The sequence below is a fragment of the Corvus cornix genome, chromosome 28 (assembly GCF_000738735.6).
Source record: "Corvus cornix cornix isolate S_Up_H32 chromosome 28, ASM73873v5, whole genome shotgun sequence".
Lineage (NCBI taxonomy): Eukaryota > Metazoa > Chordata > Aves > Passeriformes > Corvidae > Corvus > Corvus cornix.
Window position 1 is genome coordinate 2,907,261 of NC_046356.1, and position 21,290 is coordinate 2,928,550.

General features: G+C 59.7%; 2 protein-coding genes across 2 annotated transcripts; one reads left to right on the top strand and one right to left on the bottom strand.

Moving 5' to 3' along the window:
* Positions 1 to 56: 56 nt before the first annotated feature.
* FGF22 (fibroblast growth factor 22) lies at positions 57 to 4,253 on the top strand. Its single transcript, XM_039565972.1, has 4 exons — positions 57 to 112; positions 400 to 845; positions 3,639 to 3,742; positions 3,983 to 4,253. The coding sequence occupies exons 1-4, from the start codon at positions 57 to 59 to the stop codon at positions 4,175 to 4,177; spliced, it is 801 nt and encodes a 266-aa protein (XP_039421906.1). The 3' UTR covers positions 4,178 to 4,253.
* A 1,876-nt stretch (positions 4,254 to 6,129) lies between these two features.
* RNF126 (ring finger protein 126) lies at positions 6,130 to 14,279 on the bottom strand. The gene is made up of 9 exons (XM_039566328.1): positions 14,163 to 14,279; positions 11,323 to 11,381; positions 9,967 to 10,030; positions 9,225 to 9,466; positions 8,616 to 8,684; positions 8,465 to 8,534; positions 8,156 to 8,249; positions 7,590 to 7,705; positions 6,130 to 7,367 (listed from the first exon to the last, which is right to left on the bottom strand). The coding sequence occupies exons 1-9, from the start codon at positions 14,235 to 14,237 to the stop codon at positions 7,215 to 7,217; spliced, it is 942 nt and encodes a 313-aa protein (XP_039422262.1). The 5' UTR covers positions 14,238 to 14,279; the 3' UTR covers positions 6,130 to 7,214.
* Between the last annotated feature and the right edge of the window lie 7,011 nt (positions 14,280 to 21,290).

Here is a 21,290-nt window from a genome sequence, read left to right on the forward strand (position 1 = left end):
CGCCAGCGCGCAGCACGCCGGGAGCGCGAGTCCCGCCGCGCCGGACTACAGCTCCCATGGTGCAGCGCGGCAGCGCCCCGCGCCCCCTGGCGGCCGTGGCGGCCCCGACGGCGTGGGTCGGGACGAGCGCGGATCCCGGGACACGGCGGTGTCCGGGGATCCCGGGAGGTGGCGGAGCCCAGGGAACACGGCGGAGCCCGGCTGACCCGTGCCTCTCCGGCCCGAGATCGGCGCGTCTCAGGTCGGGACCAGCATCCCCGTGTCCTGAGTCACAGCAACGCCGCGCCCTCCACCTCTCCCCACACTCTGTGCCCGCGGCGCTCGTCCCTTGCCCGCCCGTCGCGGCCGACGGCGGATACCGGAGTGTGCAGTCCCCAACCGGACGACGCGCTGGCGTAGGCGAGTGACCGCGGCCGGTGACCCGGGACAGCCGTCGGGGCGCCGATTTATGAATGGGAGGCACCGCCCCAACCCTCGCCCCGCCCATTCGCCGCCCCGCCCCGGGCCGCCCATCCCTGGCCGCTCGCGCCGTCGGGGCCGGTCGCCGGTCGCCGCCGTGGCCATGGCCCATCGCCCGTCGCCCGCCGCCCGCCCGCCGCCCGCCGCCATGAGGCGCGGGGGCCCCGCCGCCATCGCCGCCTGCCTCGCCGGGGCACTCGCCGTGCTGGCGGGGCCGGGGCCGGGGCCGGGCAGTGCCACCGGGACCGGCCGGCGGCCCCCCCGCAGCTACGGGCATCTGGAGGGCGACGTGCGCTGGCGGCGGCTCTTCTCCGCCACCCGCTTCTTCCTGCGCATCGACGGCGGCGGCGGCGTGGAGGGAACGCGCTGGAGGGAGCGGCCGGGCAGTGAGTGGGGACGAGAGCGGGACTGGGACGGGGAAGAGTCAGGATCTGGGGCCGTCCCCCGCCCACGGCGGGCGAGAGCCCGATCCCGCCGGCTGCCGGGGCTGCGGTAGAGGCGGGCGCTGCCGGGGCTGGACCGGGGAGGAGGCTGGACGGAGGCGCCTCGGATCGGCGACGGGACCCCTCCATGCCCGGCCCAGAGAGAGCCCGCAGCTCTTCCCTCTGGGGAAATCTCAGCCGAAGTCCTCCGCTGTGCCCTCCGTCCCCGCCGGCCGGAGCAAGCCGCTCTTTGGGCACAACCGGCTCCGGCTGCCCTCGCCCCCGTCGCCGCACTGTGGGAGCCATGAGAGGGGCGCGGACACCGGCGGCCACTGCCCGGGGACCCGGAGTTGCTTGCTGGGGTGTCCTAGGGGGTCTCTCCGGGGTCCTTTGTCCCATCTCGTCCTGCCAGTGCACGATGCCCCCCTGCCTTTCCTTGGACTGGGAGGAATCTCTGATCGTTCCTCCACAAACACACTGCGGAAAAAAGGCTGAGGAGGAGGGATGTAGGAAATTTTGCGGTGATGCTGGTTCCAGAATGGGGCATCTGTCAGATGTGGGAAAGCGGAACATCCCCGTCAGAGGGGACCACGGAGCAGCCGCTGCCTGCAGAGCAGGTTGGGACTCGGCACAGAAACAGCTGGGTGGGCAGGGGGACAGAGTCCCCAAGGACGTGGCAGTCACTGTATGACTTCAGCGAGAGTCAGGGCTGCAAGTGCACGAGTATCAGCTGCCCATTGGGGTGCAGGGTCCAAGACCCTGGGACAGGGATGGGGGCACCAGGCTGGCAGGACAGTAACTGGACCAGGAGGGGGATACTGGGGGCCTCGGGAAAGGGGGATGCCTGAACATCTCCCAGGTGCCCTGACAGGGTGTTGGGGTTTGGGGCAGGAGGGTTGCAGCACCCCCAGCCCCAGCCCTAGCAGGGGCTGCCCTATCTCCCGGTCAGCACATGACATCTCCCAGCAGCCACAGGACATGGGAGCCAAGCCCAGCCCAGGGAACCCTCCTGTAGTGTCGGAGGCTGTCGGGAGTCCCGACCAGGCACGTTGCCAGCACAAAGCACCCCAACACGTTCCCTCGACGGTGTGGCCACGGGGCCTGGCAGGCGGAGCAGCTCCGGGCTGTACATGGGGCTCACTCTGCTTATCTGTGTGCGCCTGGGCTGGGCGCGGGCTCTGCTCCACAGCCCTTGCAGAAGCTGCTGGACCAGCCCCACTGGCAGCTCTAGGGTGGAGGGGGATCTTCCAGGGACTCCCCCACCTCAAGCCCTGCGCCTGCCCCAGCCTCTCCGAGACCCCTCTGGGGCTGAGTGTGAGACAGGGAGCACTGGGAGCTGGCACTGGCCAGATACTGGCCAGGCACCTGCAAACAAAGGGCGGCAGAGCCGGCCGGGGTGCTGGGAACAGAAGGGGGTTATTTTTAGAAAAGCACAAGTCCTTATAAATAGCAGCAGCTCCAGACAGTGATCAAGTGGGACGGATTCACAGGCATTCGCCCAGCCCTTCCCCTCCACTGCTGCTCGTCAGTGGCTTCCCTGGGCCGGGCCCTGCCGTAGCTGCCGGGACCGGTGGCAGCACCGAAGCAACTGGGCTGAAAATCCCCGAGGAGCCGAACGCTCGGGAGCCCTCACGCCGCCCCAGTGCTGTATCCACGCCGTCCGCACCCAGCCTCCCGCAGGCAGGTGATGCCCGGGGAATGCCAGCAACGCCGGGGGATTGATGAAAGCCCCTGACCAGGGGCTGCAGCCCTCCGCGATCTGTGTGCCACCACTAGCCGGAGCCTCTGAGTGTCCTCCCACCCTGTCCAGCCGGGGCAGCCCCTGCAGTGGTGCCCATGGGCAGATCCCGCTGTGGCTCCAGCCCTTCCTGCTGCCCTGCCCACACTGCTCTCACTGGACATTCCTTCCCCTCCCACTGCGTCGTGTGCCTGGCGGGCGGCAGGGCGGGCAGCGGCACTCCGGGCTGGCCGGCGTGAAGCAGTGCAGGAATCCAAAGGCTCTGATGATGCTCTGGGTGTTTCCCGTGCCAGAGCCGCTGGTCTGACCACATGCCTTTCCCATTAGCGGCCGAGCCGGAGCTCGGCGGTCGGGGCACACACACGCCAGCCCAGCTGTGGCTTCACAGCCCGGCTGCAGCCGCCCCCCGGGCTCATCCTCAGATCCTGCAGCGCTCCTCCACCCGCCAGCCCGCAGTGCTGCTTGTCCTCGCTTGTGCCACCAGGCAATCGGGCATTCACGGATGGCACTGTCTTGGCCCATTCCTGCCCCCGCAGCCCTCGCCCACCAAAACATGATATCTGCTGTCGCTGCCATCCCCACGCACACTTTGCCCCTCCAAGAGCCACGCCAGCCTCAGTGCCCTGTGTGTGCCGGGGCCGGGCGCTGCGGGAGGTGGGTCAGGTGCCCGGGGCACTGCGGGTGCGTTGGGGATGGATGCACGGGCAGCGCTGCCAGTGAGGGGAGGACACACATGAGGCTGTGCTTGGCATCGCTCCCACACGGCCTGGCTCCTGCGAAGTGGCTGGACCCTGGGGAGGAGAGGAGTAAAGATCAAACCTTCCTTGGATCAGAGGTTCCCCCTCCCACCCCCAGCTTGGCCTGCAGCCCTTGTTCCTCTGGCTGCTCTGGCTCTGGGTGAGGATCAGCAACTCCGTCCCTCTGGAGGGACACTGAGGCCACAGACGCAGCATTGTGGCAGGGCCCCTCAGGGAGGTGGCCCGTCCCTCCCTGGCTCATGCCATGCTTCCATCCCGCAGGCATCGTCGAGATCCGGTCAGTGCGTGTCGGCGTCGTGGCCATCCGGGCAGTGCACACCGGCTTCTACCTGGCCATGAACAAGCGGGGGAGGCTCTACGGGTCGGTAGGTCGGACGCTGCCTCCTGGGAGGGACTGCACCAGGGTCAGAGGCTCAGGGCAGAGTTGGAACAGGGTCCTGGTTTCCCATGCCCTGACCTGCTCCCCAGCAGGGGATTGCACCCACCAAGTCCCTCTGCACCCCGGGGACCAGGGAGGAGCCAGGGTCCTGCCCTGCCCCACTCTTGGGGTCCAACTGGCCGCAGCTGAGCATAGCCACCCCTCACCCCCTTCCCTCTCCTGCCAGAAGGAGTTCAGCCCCAACTGCAAGTTCACGGAGCGCATCGAAGAGAACGGCTACAACACCTACGCGTCGCTGCACTGGCGGCACCGCGGCCGCCCCATGTTCCTCTCGCTCAATAGCAAGGGCAGGCCACGGCAAGGGGGCAAGACACGCCGGCAGCACCTCTCCACACACTTCCTCCCCATGCTCGTCAGCTGAACGCCGCGGGCAGCTCCAGACGGTCCTGTAGGAAAAACAAACAAACAAACAAAAAGGGTTCTTTTATTTATGTACATATCTATTTTTTGCTATTTATTGCTTTATTTTTAATGCACAGCAGAGGATGTGGAAGGCAGATGCTCCAGACTCAGCCGTGCAGGGCTGTGGCTCTCCCACTGTTCCCCCAGCGCGGAGCCAGTGCAGTGCAGCCGGGGAGTGCGGCCACAGCAGGGGCCAGGAGCTGCTGCTGGCATCTCTGCAGGGCTGGGATGTACCAGCAGGTTGTCTGTGTCCGAGCACCTGTGGCAATTAAAGCTGTGTTCATGGTATGGAACAGGAGCAGGTCTTGGAGCTTTGATGGTGAACTTGGCTCGGGATGGGAGGGTTTGGCTCCTCTGTGGTTGTGGCTGCAGCCACCAGTGTCATCCTTGCTGCCATTGGCAGGGAGCCCAGCTGGTCCTTTGCCACATCCAGCTTTTCATCGACCCCCACCCACCCTGCAGGAAAACAGCAATGGTGGTTCAGTAGTACAAAGGAGGGAGCAGGAGGAGCAGGAGCCAGCCTGGATCCTCGGGCAGACACAGATCTGGGGCTGCCCCTGGCCACAGCCAGTGCCAGTCAGTTCTGCAGCCCAGCTCCGTGCCATCATCCCCAACAAAAATGGGGCCAAGACAGTAGCCAGTGGTGAGTACCAGCCCCTCACCTGGAGGGCAGCATAGCCAGGAATAGCACCTGCACCTCAGGCTCCTGGCCAGGGTATATCCCTGTGCCACCTCACACCCGCTGTGGCCAGGCCCAGCAGCCCGGTCACTGTCACGTCAGACACAGCAATGGCCCCAGCAAAAACCACCAAACTCGTTCCATTTCTGACCCAACCAGCTCCAAACGAGTCTGAGAGGGAACAGTCACTGTATTAACCATATGGTGACTGTGGTGAGCCCCTGCCAGGTGGGCAACAGCTGCCATGCACCCACCCGGGACTTTGCTCAGCCCACTTGAAACCCATCTGAGCACTGCTCACACATGAGACATCATCCCTGAGCACCCAGGGGAGCCAGGAACCCCCTGTCACAGCTGAAACAGAGCGGGAGAGGGAAGGTTTTTCCAGGTCTCTCATTTTGGTGACTAAACAGCAAAGCCTTCCCTCAGTGTCAGGTCAGCCGACGGACAGACGCAGGTTCAGCCGGGACCTTCTTGCTGCCACCCACCTCACCAGCCCAGGCTTCTGGCTCAACCCCTGGCAGAGGATGAGCCATTAACCCCGACACACCAGTCCCGAGATAAACCCTCCTGTGAGATGAAAGGCGCCGCCACGCTGCCCGGCCAAGCCAAGGAGGAAAAACAGTCCGGGCAAGTCGCTCCCTGCCAGCCCCTGGCCGCGGCACAGCTGGTGACACTTTCTCCAACAAACCAACTTCTTGCGTTCTGAAATGGCTCAAGAAAGGCCAAACCATCCTTCCCCCTCCTATAGAAGGCTCATCTCTTCTCAGGAAGCTCATGGAAGGGCCAGGTCCTGGGGTGATGCTGCTTTAGAAGAGACGCCCAAACTCTGCTGAGCCAGTGCCTTCCCCAGCAGCCCCAGCCCACTCCCAGGGCCCCAAAAGCCGAGAGAGAGGCAGGGAACCCCCCCAAACTGCCAAACCCTCTGCCCACTTCCCTGGGAGCTCCCATGGGGGCAGCTTCTCCCTTGTCTGCTCTGGCCTATGCCACAGCACAATTGCAACATGTGGCACCACCAGGGACCGCCGGGGCCTTTAGGAGACCTCCTCACCACCCCAAGTCCCTGTGAGGGGAAGGGGGTCCCAGTGATGGATGGTGAGAGCTCCTCCTCTTGTGCCTTGGAGCCTGGGAAGCAGGGACATGGCAGGGAATTAGTGCCTGCTCTGGTGACATTCTTGTCATTCTCTGAGCTCCAGCTCGGTCACAGAAACTGAGTCACAAACATACCTGGATATTTGTCTCTCTCTCCTTGTTTTAATCAGCTCTATTTTAAGTAGCTTTGCAATACATTTTTTTTTCTCCAAAACGTTGTTTTCCTGGTAATTACTCGGTCACGATGAGATTTGCTGGTCCTCGTTCTGTTGCACACCCAGTCCCGTGTTGGCCCAGCAGAACAGCCTGCCCCGGCTGCGAGGGGGGCAGGACTGTAAGGGGAAGAAGGTGTAAAAAATAGAAAAGACCAGGCGAGGATGCTTCCAGCTGCGATCCTTGGCTACCTGTGAAGTGATCCACAGGTTGGCAGTGGCTCCCACTGGAGCTCCCAGCACGCAGGAAGGCTCAGAGAGGCCCAGCCTGCCCGGGGGAGGCAGGATAGCTTGGTGGCCTCAGAGCTTACCCTGTAGCTTTCCTCAAATCATGCATAAAGGCTCGCAGAGCTGAAATGTCCATTTATTGACAACAGTAATAATTTAAGATTATAAAAACCCCTTTCAGTGTTGAGTATCAGCGGGCGAGGTTATAAAGAGAAATAAATGGGACTCGAGATGGGACAGGGAAGGATCCCGGGGTCTACTTGAGAGTTCCTGTTTCAGTGACAGCTATTGGTCCTCCCCAGACGGCGATCCTGGGGGGGGAGGCAGTATCCTTATGTTTCCATTTTAGACTTCAATCTCCAAAGCAGAAAAGATAGTATCCAAGGGGAAGAGGAGCAAAAGAAATAAAAGAAAGGGATCTCAGATTCAAACCCATACAAACAACCTTTCCATTCGGGATTCAACCACTCGCTCAGCACCTCGGGGTTCCCAGCCGGGGAGCGCAGCAGCCTCGCACTGCAATGGGTAAAGTCCACGCAAAGAGGATGTTTTTATTGACAGACAGAGCTCTTTCCCCCCTTTTTCATCACAGAACTTGAGGCTTCTCATCTCTGAAGGACCCAGAGTCTCCGTGTCTTCAGAAATCAAAAGGAAATTCTGGGGGCACTGCTCCTGCCTCGTCCCCTCCCCTTGCTCTGCTCTGGAAGCCCCTTTGGCTGCTCGCGGTGGCCAGGGAGGGAGGGGGAACAGTGGAAGGGCCCCGGGGACAGAGGGTACGTTAAGATTCATGAGTTGTTCGATGAGTTTTCATTACTTGGTGAGCTGGAGGAAGAGGAGGAGGAGGAGGATGACGAGAAGTTCATCCCTGTGAGTCCTGGGGGGTTTGTGGCAGTGTTTTGTCCACTTAAACTTTTCCGGCAGACGGGACACGTGTCATGCTTTGGGGAGCAGACAAAAAACAAAACAAGAAATATGGGAAACGGGATTAGAAACACAATAGGGGAGCAGCACTCGAGGAATGGGCTGGGATGACACTCCATCCTCTGACCAAAGGCTGCTCGTGCTCAGGCCTCATCATGGGTAGGAAAATATTTACAGAGGGGAGCAGGATCAGACAAAGCCCCCAGTGCTGCACGCCCCAGGCACTGCCCCGCACTCACCTGCTCCAGCCATGGGACGATGCAGCCGTCGTGGAACAGGTGATTGCACGGTAACTGCCGCACGTTCTCCCCGACTGTGTAGTCTTCCTTACACACAGGGCACTCCAACCCGGAATCTGCATCGCACAGGGAAAGCCAAGCCCAGCTGAGCAAAGGGGGAGAGAACAACGCGCAAAGCCCCCGACTTAGGACCCATCCCCACCACTTCTCCCCTTCCCCACCACTACTCCATCCTTGTCAGGAGGAAAGCTCGGTGCTCTGCAGTCCCCACACCATCATCCCACCTCCCCCTGCCCCGGGTATGCCTCATCCTTCCCTTCCCTTCCCTTCTGCTTTTCCATCTCTATCCACACTGAACTTCCCACAACCTCCCCGGGGCAAATCCATCCAGCCTACACTGCTCTTTTTTTGTGTGTGAGTGTAACAGAGCCCCTTCAGCTCTCTGCCCACTTTGAAATGTTTTATGCCTCAAAGGTACAAGCAGACAAAATTCAAGTCCCAAGAAAAACATTACACAGAGCTTCCAGGGAGCACTCTGTGCACAACTCCCTGGAGCAGACACGTACCTACGTGCTCCTGTGTGATCTGTATGGTGGGGAGGGCCTGGATCTTCTCTTTGTCCGCTGGCGGCGGTCCAGTGTTTTCAAACTGATTCAGTAACTGGAAAAACAACCGGCCAGGCAGGCAGAAGAGAGAGGTGAGCTCAGCAGCACACAGAATGCACTCGTTTCCTGAGCCAGGGCACTTGGACCCCACAATACGGACCCTTTGCCACTCCTGCCCCTACAGCCCCTTGTTCCCTGCACCACCACAGGTGCTGCCCCTCCTGCAGCACCACACAGGAGGATGGAGACTTTGGTAAACCCCAGTTTTACCTGTGTGATAATTGCATCCAGGCCGTTAGCACCCCAGGCATAGTCCATCGGATTTGAGTGCAGGACTCCCCTGAAGAGCAAGGACAGCAAGTGAGTTCATCCTGAAGCATCAATGAGACACTGTCAGAGAGCAGCACATCCTCCAACTCACCAAGGGCCCAGGCCTAGGTTTGGAATTGTGGTCGGTGCAATAATCCCATTGACCAGCTGTTGGATAATTCTGAAAGACAAGAAAACCAGGATCGTGTAAGAATTAAAGTTTGCTGGCTCCCAGCCCAGCACCCCAACATGGAGGGAGAGGCTGAATAAGCTGAATACTGTCACATTGTTGGGAGACATTAAAAATACCCAACAGCAATTGAAGCTTATGGAGTGATCAGCCAGTGATAAAGTTTCAGTATTTGGTTTGTAAGGGGACAATTCCTGACATGATGGCAAGTGGCTCCCAGGATCCACTTACACAAACACTGTCCAGTGTTTTCTTCTGCTTCCCCTCATAGCAAGTACAACATTTTGTCAACAGCTGGCAACGACCCGGGAATATTTTCCCACTACAGGACAAACTCCCAGCCACAGTCCACATCCCTGCTCAGGTGACACAGCCCCAACAGACCCCAAGCAGCAGCTGCCAACAGGCTCAGGCAGGACACAGACGGCATCCACAGCAGCGCTGCGGAGCTCTGGGATGCTGCTCCCTAAAGCCAAGAGAAAAGGTGAGGAACAATAGGATTCCTTCCCCAGGCCCCAGAGTGGTTCTCACCCTTCCAACGTGGGGACACCCTCGTGCCTGCCCGAGGCTCGGCGCGTGGCCAGGCGGGCACGGGGCTGCCTGGCGCCGTAGCGGTGCCGGGACTGGTGCTCGCGCTCCCGCCGGTTCTCCGAGTCCCGGTTGTCTTCCGGCTGCACGTTGGACCCGAAGGGAAACTCAAAGCTGTCGTCAAAGAACCCGAAAGCAAACTGGCCGTAGCCCTGGGGCAAGGTGAACAAGTGCTGATCCACATTCTGGGAGGGAGGGAATGCAGAGAACAGACTGTGACAAGAGGATGAACAGCCCTCAGCTCCCACGGGGTCCCAGAAGCCACCCACAGTGACCCACAGGCCTGGAGTGACACTGGGACCAGTGCCCTCGGCAGCAGCTCAGTGAGGAACAGACACGGGAACTGCACAAGAAGGCAGAAATAATCACAGGTCCCTAGTTTCTCTTCGGTGTGTCACTGCTGCTTCCGAGCTGAGGCTACTGCATAGCAACACATCCAAATCCTGCTCTCCAAATCCTGCTGAGCCCCCTCACGACGGGAATCAGCTACGAGTGATGGTCCTACGTAACACACGCAGCAAAAATATGGTATGCGGAGATTTCAGGAGCAGCATATGGAGGATATTAATTCCTCCTTTCCAAATTCTGTCATGATCTGAGGAATGTTTAAACAATGCACTATTGGAAAAATACTCAATCCAACAGCAAAGCAGAAGGTGTTGGAAGAGAGAAAGGACTTGCTCACCTCAAAAGGATGCCTGCTCTGATCAGTGGCTGATGTAGAGGAGCTGGTCTCATTGTCAGCGTTCCTGTGGGGAATGAAGAGCACTGGTAATCTTCTCATAGCAGCTTCCAAGGCTTTTCTGTCCCACTCCCCTCCCACCCCAGGGCAGAGGCAGCTCAACAGAAGCTGGTCCTCCCTCAGCTGCTGATTTTCTGATTGCCCGCATCAATTTTCCCTCCCAAACCTTTCATTTTCCCACATCCTCACCCATTTCTCCCTCTGTTAGATCTCATGAGACTGCAGAGAAGTGCCTGAACCATGATGTCAAGCGAGGATTTCCCCCACAATCCATGTCAAACACACCAGCTAATCCTCTGGAGCATCAGGAAGACTTAAGGCACAAACGCTGATCGCTGTGACCCCAAGACACAGAAGTCTAATCTTGAATCAAAGAAACTTCTCTACTGCAGAGGCACGTGACCCAACAGCTCAGGATATTGAGAAAACTCTAAATGTTGTCAGACTTCTGCTTTCAGAGCTGCAGGAACATTTCCTGCTCAGAATCAAGCTTTGCATTCACAGTACCGAAACCACTGAGATTTGGCAACTACGTGACTCTCCCAAGGCTACAGGGAATCACCAAAACAGTCAGGATCAGCCAGGATAGATTTTCAGGCTCCAGGGTTGGTGTGGTCAAACCAAACGTCACCTGGTCAGTGCAGAAGCCCCAGGCCACACAGACCACCACAATCAGCAGGCAGCAGCACCCAGCGCCCCTCGGCCCCTGCACTGCCCACGGCCCGTCCTGGAGCTGGTCACAGCTGGGACCCCCACAAACATGACTGAAACATTTTAAGACATTCCTGCTGCTTCTGCCACCAGCAGCAGTGCAGCACAGAAACGCAGACCTCGCTGCTCCAGGGCAGAGTCCAAAGTCTCAGCCACAACATTTTGCTGTTCATTCCCAACACAGTCACTACTCACACTGAGGTGTTCGTGCACTCCCCATTCCCAGATCCTTCTCTCTGGGGTTATCTCTGCCCTGATGACTCAGATCAGGTCAGAGCTACCACATACCATGCGAAAAGCCTCCCTACCACTTCTTTATGTTTGTTTTAAATCAAACCATTCCCACCCCACCCCTCAGCAGAGATGTCGAACGCTCAGGAGGACACTCAGCATTCCCATGGCAGATTGGCCTGCAGATGCTAACTCTGCCAACAAAGCACTGCATTCCAAAAGTGAGGAAAGATGAGCCAAAGCTTGGGCAGAAGCAATAGAAACAGTGCATTTTATATCAAACATTGCCTTTGAACTAGGAAGAGAGCAAAGCAACCTGGGCTCACTTGAGCAGCAGCCCCTGGGGCAGCACATTACCTCGGCTCCTCAGGAAGCTCTTCAATAAAACCAGACTCACACCGTGGGCAGATGTAGTCCTGCAGGAGAAGACACACCGGGTGAGAGAAGGAAGTGGTACCTCAGAGCTGCAGCGTGTGATGGGGTGGAAGGGTCCTACAGTCTGCCATCCCCAGCACATGCCACGGTCCCAGAGCCAGAGAGACCCCAAACCCCAACATCTGCCTTCCTGAGCCAGTGAGGCCAGAGCCCGGCCTGAGCCTGTGAGAGCTCAGCTTAAGAATGATGAGGGTGATGCTGATTAATCCCCAGTACAGACACAGCATTAGGTAGCAGCTGATGCAGTTCCAGTGAAGTGAAAGTGAAACCCCCAACTCTCCCTGCGCAGCAGTCCTCAAACTTTGGCACAGCTGTGTGTTTTGGGGAGCAGAAAACAAGGGGGGAATGGCAGCAGGGACTCAGCAAGGTCGTGGTGCTCAGGGAGGCTGAACAGTCCCTGTGACTAACACAGCCTGGAGTTCACAGCACACAGGGACACAGGGACACAGGGACACACATTCTGCAGCCAGGACCTCACACTCCCACACCCAGAGCTCACCACAGAGACCTGCGGCCACACCAGTCCCCTGAGCACTAACTACAGAGCGTGTCAGGACAGACAGGCTGAGTGTGCAGCGCCTGTGACAGCCCCTTCCTCATGATTCCTGGGCTTACTGAGGAATTTATCCTCTACAACCACCCTGTCCTGGGCAGAGTAGCCCAGAATGCTGGAGACCCTGAAAGGGAACTGCTTCACTTCTCAGTCCTTGAGAAGCAGCAGCACCGCTGAACCAACCCCATCCCCTGCCCCAGAGCGGGCACACGCCACCCCAAATCCCTGTGCTGGCAGAGCTGGGCTCAGCACAGAAGGCATTTAAGAGCTTCTAAAAATAATGCCACTTCCTTTTGCTGCTGCTGCTGCATTGGGATTGGCACAGCCCTTAGCCAGACTGAGGGATTCCCCCAAGGAGTTGAGGCCGCTGATAAGGCCCTTGGGGTCGCTCCTCTGGCCCCTGCAGCTGACCCCGATAAGGCCCGAGGGAAGGAGCACAGCCTGGAGCCACTGCATATGCCCTGTCTGCCAAGGGAGATAGGGGAGCTCTGAGGCCCAGGAACAGACTGGGAGAGGTGGCTGCTCCCTCTCCCACACAGGACTCCCCATCTGCCACTGTGAAACAACTGTCTCTGCACCACTGACAGCAGGTTTGAGCTCAGGGTCTCCTCTGTGAGCACAGGGAACCACAGCCCACAAAACCCATGCTTTTTTGCTTTGCTTCCCACCAGCACAAACTGGTGGGGACACACGTGGCATGGGGGTGAATGACCGTGGCCTAAGCACCCTGCTCCTCTCAGCTGCCCGCTCCAGGGAGCTGCTGTGTGTTTTGTGTGTGTGTCTGTGCGCTCACAGCCAGCTCCCAGCACGGGGATCAGCACATTCCTCTGCAGCTGGAACAGCACAAATGTCAAAGTTTGTTGTTTCTCGGGCTGTTTGAGTCCCTCCTTTGGCAGCTCTGCTCACTGCGTCTGCAGATGGTGAGTGAAACCTGAGTGAAACCCGAGTGAACCTGGATCCCCAAAACAAGTTCATGAACTCACAGCTACCCAGCCCTGAGCCCCCAAACACAGGACCCGCTCCCTGCCTGGCCCAGTCTGGCCAAGGGTGCCCAGCTGGCACAGCCAGGTGTGCCCAGCCAAGTGCACAAAACCAGATGTGAGCACGGCCCAGCACGGGGTGTTTGAACAGAAATAAGCAACAGATATTCTAGGTTACCTCCTGGCTCCTGCCCAACAACCCACGTGTGCTCAGCAGGAGCACGGTCAGGGGTTTGTCCTCACTTTTATACACGAGCTGGGAGCCCCCAGCACGGCCCACCCTGGCCCGAACAAGAGGGCAAAAGGACAAATCACACGTCACAAACCAACCACCCTCGGCAGGGACAGCTCTGCTTCGCCCTTGGAGGCTTTTCAAGTTGAGTGCCAGCGACCAGCAATGACTTTTGGGACAACATGCTGTGAAAATTGTCAAGACAAAAAGACCAGCAGAGCTCTCCAAACCACATTTAACATCTCAGCAAGCCTTGCAGGGGAGTAAGTGATCCACCAGATCCTCCCCAACAGCCCACACTCCTTTTCCATCCACACCAGGACAAGCACCGCACACGCCGGATTTTGGGGTGTGATTAAAGCACCTGCCCAGGTGCCTACACAGCACTTCTGCCTACGTGTTACCCGTGCACCCAGCCACCACCACCGCGCGGCTTTTCTCGCGTTCATTAAACCCTCCTGAGACACGACCGAGAAACCCCCCACCACCCCGCGGCGCTTCCCTCGGCACCGGATGGGGTCAGGCTGCCCGGGCTGCGGGTGTCAGAGCTGGACCCCGGGGCTGCTGCCAGACGGACTCCCGCCCCAGACCGGCTCTCCGGCGGGGCCCAGCCGTTCTCCGCGGGGCGGCCGGAGCGCTCGAACCGCTGCGGGACCCCCCCAACCCGGGCCGAGGGCCCCTCCCGCCGCGCCGCCCCCGCCGCGGCTCGCCCAGCTGCTGCCCCTCGGCCAGGCTGGCCCATTCCCTCCGCAGACCCTGTCCCCTCGTCGCCGCAGTCCCGTTCCCTCGCTACGGGCCCCACCCAGCCCCTCTCAACGCCCCCGAGCCCCGGTGCCATAGGTGGAGCCCCACAGGGCACCCCCCGCCTCCCCGCCGCTCAGGCCCCCTGGGCCCCTCAGGCCTCGCCCCCACGTGCCCGCCCCCTCGGGGTCCCTGCCAGACCTTGCCCGCGCTCCCGGCTTCCCCCCCCGGCGACCCTCCCTGGTCCCCCGCTCACGGGCAGGCGCGGGGCGATCTCGGCCGAGCAGCAGTGGCAGAAGAACCGGCCCGGCTGCGGCGACGCCTCCGCCATCTTCCCTACCCGCCGGCCCCGCCCCCCCGCGCGCGCCGCGGCGCCGACGGCGGCCGAGGGGGACAGGAGACAGCGCGCGGCGCAAACGCGGAAGGCGAGGAGGGCTTAGGGGCGGTGCTCGGTGGGGGCGGGGCTTTGCCATATAAGGCGAGGGGGCGTGGCCGGGGAGAGCGGGACTGGATCCCCCGGTCCCGGGACCACCGTCCCATTCCGGGATCCCCAGATTCCGGGAAGCCCCCCCCCCCCAGTCCCTCCTTCTCCCCTCCGCCCCCGGGCTCCTGATCCCTCCTCTCAGCCCCGAGCTTTAAAATATCAGCCCAAAAGCTGACTTATTTATTTATTTATTTATTAAAAGAGGAGGAAAAAATGAGCTGGGGAGAGGTTGAGTCCCCCGAAACGAGGAAAAATGGGTATTCCCAGTGCAAATCCCAGGAGGTGCTTCAGATTTCAGTAGCCACAAAGGAACTGGAATGTTCTGTTTTGGCAGAACCCTTTCAGGGTCGGTGTTTCTCCCAGACGTTGCCCCTTGGATGCTGGAGGGTGCTGGGGAGATTTTTGGGGGTGAGAGGTGGAATCTCGATTTTTAGGCCCTGGGAATCCCACCTGAGGCTCCGTTCAGGGCCAGCGTTTTCCCCGGGCTGCAGCTTTTGAGAGAGCAGAGGCTCTGCCTGGCCCTCACCGGGACCCCAAGCCCCATTGTGTGGCACTGCCGAGCCAGGATTTTGGGGTGGTGTGGCCGGGGAGGTTTTTGAGGTATCCACGCAGTGCGGTTGTGAGGTTTTGGGAAAGGGGGGTGGTGAGGATGCGCGGCGGGGTTGGGGTGGCAGGACTGTGGGATTTTAAGGGTTCTGCATGGTGGGGCTGTGGGGTTTTGGGGTTCGAGCCCGCGCCACCAGCCCCGCTCCCAGCAGGTGGCATCTTCAGCCCAGGATTTGCTGCTCCAGCTTCGCCGGGTGATGGAGCCGGGGAGGGATTTGTGGAGCAGCTCAGGAGCCGTGGAAAGCTCGGCAGGTCTCTCTCTGCTCCCCGCGCTGCGGGGGGACAGGGATGGAGTGAGGTGTCGTAAGCTGGACACTGGTGGGACACAGCGCTTGAGGGCTGGGTCACCGGTCAGGGGCTGGGAGAGGGCTCGGTCGTGCTGTGGGAATTGCAGCTGCGGGATAGATTGGGAGAGTTCAGTGGCTGATCGATGATCCCGGCCGCTGATAAGGCACGTTGGCAGGTGATGAGGAAACTGCTGCTCCCGTAACCCTTTTATTCAAGAGGTGGGTCCAGACAGTGCGTCGTGGCCCAGCCGGGAGCCAGACAGAGCCCGGAGCCCCAGCGCAGAGCCCGCGGCTCCGGATGGAGCATTTCACACCCCAAGGGAAGCTCCTTCCCCGCGATTCTTCCAGTGCCCTGTTTCACGGTCGGAGGACAAGTTGCCACTTGATCAAATGAGTGCCGGGTGCCTGTGGGTTGAGGGGGGGGGGGAAGGATCCGGCTCCACTGACTTTGTCCCTCTGGAATTCCCTGACGCAGGAGCTGTGGAAGCTGAACGTGGCAACATTCGTTGGGATGCAAATGGCAGCAGATATGGATGCACATGGAGATAAGGGCAGCAGAGCGGCCCCAGCACTGCTGGCACACAGCAGTGGGAAGGGTCCTCCAAGAGCCCCCTCGGCTGTTGGGGCCTGCTTCCATGGGGAGAAAGCTCCATGCCAGGACTGCAGCCTCTGCCCATGAACTACAGCCAAAGTCCTCTGCCCGTCCCTCATTGCTGGTGCTGACCGTGGAGAGGGGATCGCCCTTCTCCGGGGCTTGAGGCTCCCAGACAGCCCCAGCCCTGACTTCAGCCCCAGCCACGATTCCTCCCCACAGAGGGCATGAGTATCCCATGGCAGGTGGACCCTGTTTCTGATGCTGCTCAGGCACCCCAGGATTGGGGGTTCTGTGTCTGGCTGTCCCCCTTCTGCCTTCTGCTGCCTCCAAGGAAGCTGAGTCTGGTCAGGAGCAAATTTGAGTCACCCAGGGAAGGATTTTCCCACGGTGCTGCAGAAAGGCAAACTGCACCCTCACCCAAGAGGGCTGACGAGGAGGTGACACCTCCCCAGGTGGGATCGAGTCATCCTTAGACAGAGCCCGCTCCCAAATCGGCCACCCCGCTTGGGAAAGGCAGCAGAAAATATCCCAGGGCTCCCCTTGTCTGAGGGGATGGCACATGGTGGGAGGCTCCCCTGATGGCTTAGGTTTTAACTTTTATATTTTTCAAATCCTGTACTGCCTGGTGTATGACTCTGAAGTTTCTTGTAGCCTGTTAACTTCTGCTCTCTCGTGCTTGGTAGACACAACAAAGCCTCTCCTGCCTGGTGTATGACTCTGAAGTTTCTTGTAGCCTGTTAACTTCTGCTCTCTCGTGCTTGGTAGACACAACAAAGCCTCTCCAGGCCTGCTCTCCAAGGACACCCAGACCATCCTAGGCCAAAAAAGTATAAACCAAAGAGCCTCTAAGGGGGGCAAGTGGAGGGGAAATTACATCATTAAACTGAAGCTTTAATTGGAGAATTAACCCTGATATGCAAATGAACCAAACCTGTAAAAGTGTGAAGAACTCGTGACCTGCCGTCAATCTTGGGGTCAATGTTGGCAGTAGCCTCTGGCTCCCCAGGGATACCTTTGAAGGCCTTTCAAATAAATACTTACCTTTATTCCTTTACTCCTGTCTAGTCTCTGTTTCTAGGAGGCCTCTTAAGGCATCACCTCCAGCAGCTCAGAGTCACCATCCCACCAGGGCTGAGAAGTGGAGGCGACATGTGCCCCTCTGGGACTCCAGACAGGGGCTCACAGGGATTTCTCCTGGCCTCTGGACCCTGTGTTCCTAAACAAAGTGGTGACTGGAGCTGAAGCCCCCACACTGCCCAGGTGTTGGAGGCACAGGGGCAGCTCCAGGCATGGGCTCATCCCAGGCTCTGCCTTGAGCTCTGGGAAGCACAAGCACCTCCTGGAGCCAGAGCAGCTTCCAGAGCAATTCCTGCCAAGTGAGAATAACTGGTGCAGCTGGTCTCCCTGCTCCCCTCCACCCCACATCATATATAATTGCCTATTTTAATTAATAAATTGGAGGCCACTCAAAGGAAAGCGGCGAGATTCCTTACAGACACTGCAGGGATTGTCTACCCGCCCCGAGCCAGTCGTGTCACGGCGGATTTGAATCGGTCTCCTTTGAATTTGCTCAGACAGATCGGGAGATTTACATCCCCCACCTCATCTCCTGGAGCCTCACACCTCCAGGCTGCGGGTCCAGATCCCATCTGGCAGTGATCCGGCAGCTCACAGTGACCCGGGAGCAGCGGTGCAGGCTGAGCCCTGTCCTCACCACCACCAGGCTGTGGGACGCTGGTGGGGGGTGGTCCCCAGCCCTACATGGCTCTGATCCCTGGATCTTGGTGGTCCTTCCCTGGCCCAGCTGTGTTGTCCCAGTGGCCCTCCTTCCCCTGGGAGCAGCCACGGCACAGGGGAAGTTCATGGGCACAGGGGAAGTTCATGGTCCCAAGGGGCTGCTCTTGGGCTCCACCAAAAATTGTCCTTTTTCTTTTTTTCTGTTTGGATTCTTTGCTCTTTTTTTTATGCTTCGTTTAAACCATTGTTCTTCAAGGGAAATTTTAATGTGAAAAACATGCTTTTCTAACAACTGCCAGCCTGGGCCAAGCAATGAGGCTCTTTGGCTGACAGGGCTGTGTTGCAGATGGGGGCTCCAGGGAGGATGTGACCTCTGGTGCCTCTCTGCTCTTTAGTGGCCCACAGAACAGGGAGTCTGCAGGGCCACCAGGCTGGAGAGGCCGGGATGCTGGGATTGTAGTGCCAACGCGGTCCATGTCCTCCCTTGGCTGGTAGGGGAGCAGGGCAGCCACCAGCCCGTCTGTCCCATCCCAATAACCAGCACCTTGCTCTGGGGGCAAAGACCAGCGGAGCAGCCACTGCCCTTCCCGGTGCAGCTCTGCCTCCTCCGGCAGCGCCTCTCCCCAGCCTCGCCGAGGAGCCAGGAGACTTTAATGACCGGGGAGGTTTTCCCGACTCCCGGCTCTGCTGGACCCAGTTCAGCCCCACACGGTTTCCCGACGTTCCACGGCACTGCCAGCTCTTCCCTCGAGGCTCGCTTTGCTCCTGCCCTTCACCGCGGCGGAGGCAGCGTTCGCGCTGGGAGCCCGCACGGCCGCCGGCGCTGACTCACGGCTTGTTTACACACACACACACACACACATAAACACACACACAAAACCTGTGTCACGCGTGGCCGAGCCCAGCCAGGCCGACCCCACCGGGCTCAGCCGTGTGGACAACGGGATGGGTCCATAAGGAGCTCGCTAAGGCGGCTGGAAATCCGCACGCGTGGACAGGGGAGGTGGAGCTGGAGCCATGAGACAGCTGCTCCTTGCTGAGAGGGACACGAGGTGTCAGAGGTGGCTTCTCCAGGCTGGGCTGCAGGGTCCTGCGGGGTGGGATGGAACAGGATGATTCTGCTGGCTCTGGCCACCGCTTTCCTGCATCCCAGCCTTCCCACTCCCCGCTCCATGTTGCTTGCACCTCCTGGCTCCAAGCACTGGCATTTCCCCAGCATGGACAGAGCCCAGAGCATCTCCCATCAGTTCAGGGCAGAGCTGGCAGCACTGAGACCAAAGATTTGAAAAGAAGAGATGTTGGGCAAGTGCAGCTCTTGCTGAGGGCACCCAAAGCACTGGAGAGGGGGAGGACATTTCTGAGGGGTGAATCCCTCCAGGGTGATGCTTCCTGTGGCCTGCAGGGTGCTAGCGATGGGAGGGGGTCTGGGTCTGAGCATCAGCAGGAGGGATCAGAGTTTGATCAGGAATCAAACAGAATGGGTGATCAGATTTGGAGGGGCAGGTCTTGGGAATGTATGTCAGCCTCCCAGCCCGCCCTGCATGCTGGCGCTCCCGCCCTGCCTTCCTTCATCCACAGAAGTGGAAGTGTCCCAGGAACATGAAACGATTACTTGGCGAGGAGAATCCAGCTCAGCACTTCTTGGCATTTGTTCACGGCTTTTCATCTTCAAAGCTCCTTGCAAACATTAGCAAACTAATCCCTGCAACCTTCCTGGGAGATAGCGCAGGATCAAGCAGAGGAGCATTATCTCGCCTCAGCAGATGGGGAAACTGAGGCACGGAGCGGTGACGCTGCCGCCCCGGGGCGCGGGGCGAAGCTCCGTGTCAGCGCTGGGGGTGGAGCGCGGCCATCAAGGTGCAGTCCCGACACTCTCTCCCCAAACAAGCACTGACTCAATTCACTGGGCTGGAGCCGTGAGGACACAGGAGAAAATCCCGCCCCAGGGTCAAGGCTGCCGGCAGCAGCCCCGGGGCCGTGCCCTCGGCTCACGCCTTGCTCTGGCCACTCGCCACGTGCTCCGAGGGATGTGACCGAGGCTCGATCCCGTCCCCTTTCACTGGGTGCACACTGAGCTCTAGTGCTGGCCCTGCTGAGCTGAGCCTGTCCCCGAGGGTTCCTGGGGTCCCATGGGCTCATGGATAAACCTGAGCTGGGTCTGTGGAGCTCCCACCAGCAGCCCCTCTCCCCACTGCGGTGTTTGGCAGCATCTCCGCTTGCATGAGAGAAACTGGGGCATTCCACTGCGGTGAGGAGAGGAATGGGGCCAGGATCACCTCGCTCCGATAGGGAAATGGCAACATCCAGGGCCCTGGCCAACACCTGCCCACAGATCCACGCCGGCGGTATGAAACCTCTGCCCTGACCCTGGGCTCTTCTTCTCAATAGAACGTCTTGTTGCAAATTGCAGCTCTAATTGGTTTAGCAGAGTTTAATTAGCCTGAACTGATGAGAGAGGCGAGATTCCCTCCTTAAAGGAGCCCAGCAGCAGCATGCAGCAGCTGGGGTTTGGGGGGAAGATGGTTGGGTCTGAACCTTGTTCCAAAATCCTGCTGCAGCCCTGATCCAGCGTAGCACCAGTGCCCAGAGGAAAGGTTAGATGTGAGGCCACCATTCACTGTGCTCCAAAAGGCTCCTTTGTCCCTGCTCCAGTGCCTCCTGCTGCCCCCAGCCCCGGCCCAGGGCCTCCTCTGTCTCCCTTCGGGTGCTGCAGGCTGCTTTCCTGCAGATCCCGGGACAGCTCCTCACCCCACTTGCTCCGTGAGTGCTGCTGGGGCTCAGTCACCCCGTGGGGTGTCTGTGGGGTTCAGGGAGGCAGTGTCACCTTGTGCGTGGGGCTGGTCAGTGGAATTTTGCCCCCAGTTTTGCTTGAGAACCAGCCTTGGCCCCTGCCTGTGGCATCACCACAGGCAAGTTGCTTTAGCCACAGCTAGGGTAGTGGCAAGCAAAGCCCCCAGCATGGTTTTCCTGGAAGCAGGGCAGCCTCATCAGGATTCTGAGCCCCCTTTGCCTCAGGGACCCACTTCCCTCCTGGCCTCCAGCCTCCTCCTGCCTCACATCAGGAGCCTGGCTGCTCCCTTACAGATGCAGCAGCGCCTGCTGCTCTGAGCAAGGTCTGACCCCTTCCCCGCCAGAGACGGCAGTTGTGCAACCCCACTTGCAGCCAAGGAAAATCCCTTCCTGGCCTCTGCGAGCTCCTCTTGCATCCTGGAGCATGTGCGTGAGTGCATCACCACCCCCTCGCTCACGGACATCCCGTTGGAAGTTTGGCTCCCCAGCCCTCTGCCCTTACATGGGCAACTGCTCCGAGGCGGCCGAGTGAGCCTGGGTCACGCCAGCCAGGACAGGGCCGGGAGCAGCGCCAGGGCCAGGGCCAGCAGCACACTGGGAGCCTGGTGGCCAGGGGCTGCTGGCTCTGTCCTTTCCCCCAGGACCCTTCACTGTCCCACGCTGGGTGCTCCTGTCCCCACCAAACGCTCTCTGGAGGTGCCGGGGACTGCAGGGCTCCTGTACCTGCGGATGGCACCAATGCCGTCTGGGGTAAACCCGGCCGTCCCCATTCCCGACCTGTCCCTAGGGTGCAAAGGGCTGTAAAGGGAGAAGGGAGGGAAGATCTGCCTTGGTGAGAGCCAGCCTGCTGGCTGGAGGGATGGAGGGAGGGATGGAGATGTGGCA

Coding starts and splice junctions, on each gene's coding strand:
- RNF126 (XM_039566328.1), bottom strand. CDS start 14,237: ATGGCGGAGGCGTCGCCGCAGCCGGGCCGGTTCTTCTGCCACTGCTGC. Junction 9,467..9,966: donor AGAGCAGGCATCCTTTTGAG/GTGAGCAAGTCC, acceptor CCTCCCTCCCAG/AATGTGGATCAGCACTTGTT. Junction 7,368..7,589: donor TCGTCCCATGGCTGGAGCAG/GTGAGTGCGGGG, acceptor TGCTCCCCAAAG/CATGACACGTGTCCCGTCTG.
- FGF22 (XM_039565972.1), top strand. CDS start 57: ATGGTGCAGCGCGGCAGCGCCCCGCGCCCCCTGGCGGCCGTGGCGGCC. Junction 113..399: donor GCCGTGGCGGCCCCGACGGC/GTGGGTCGGGAC, acceptor GCGCTGGCGTAG/GCGAGTGACCGCGGCCGGTG. Junction 846..3,638: donor CTGGAGGGAGCGGCCGGGCA/GTGAGTGGGGAC, acceptor TCCATCCCGCAG/GCATCGTCGAGATCCGGTCA.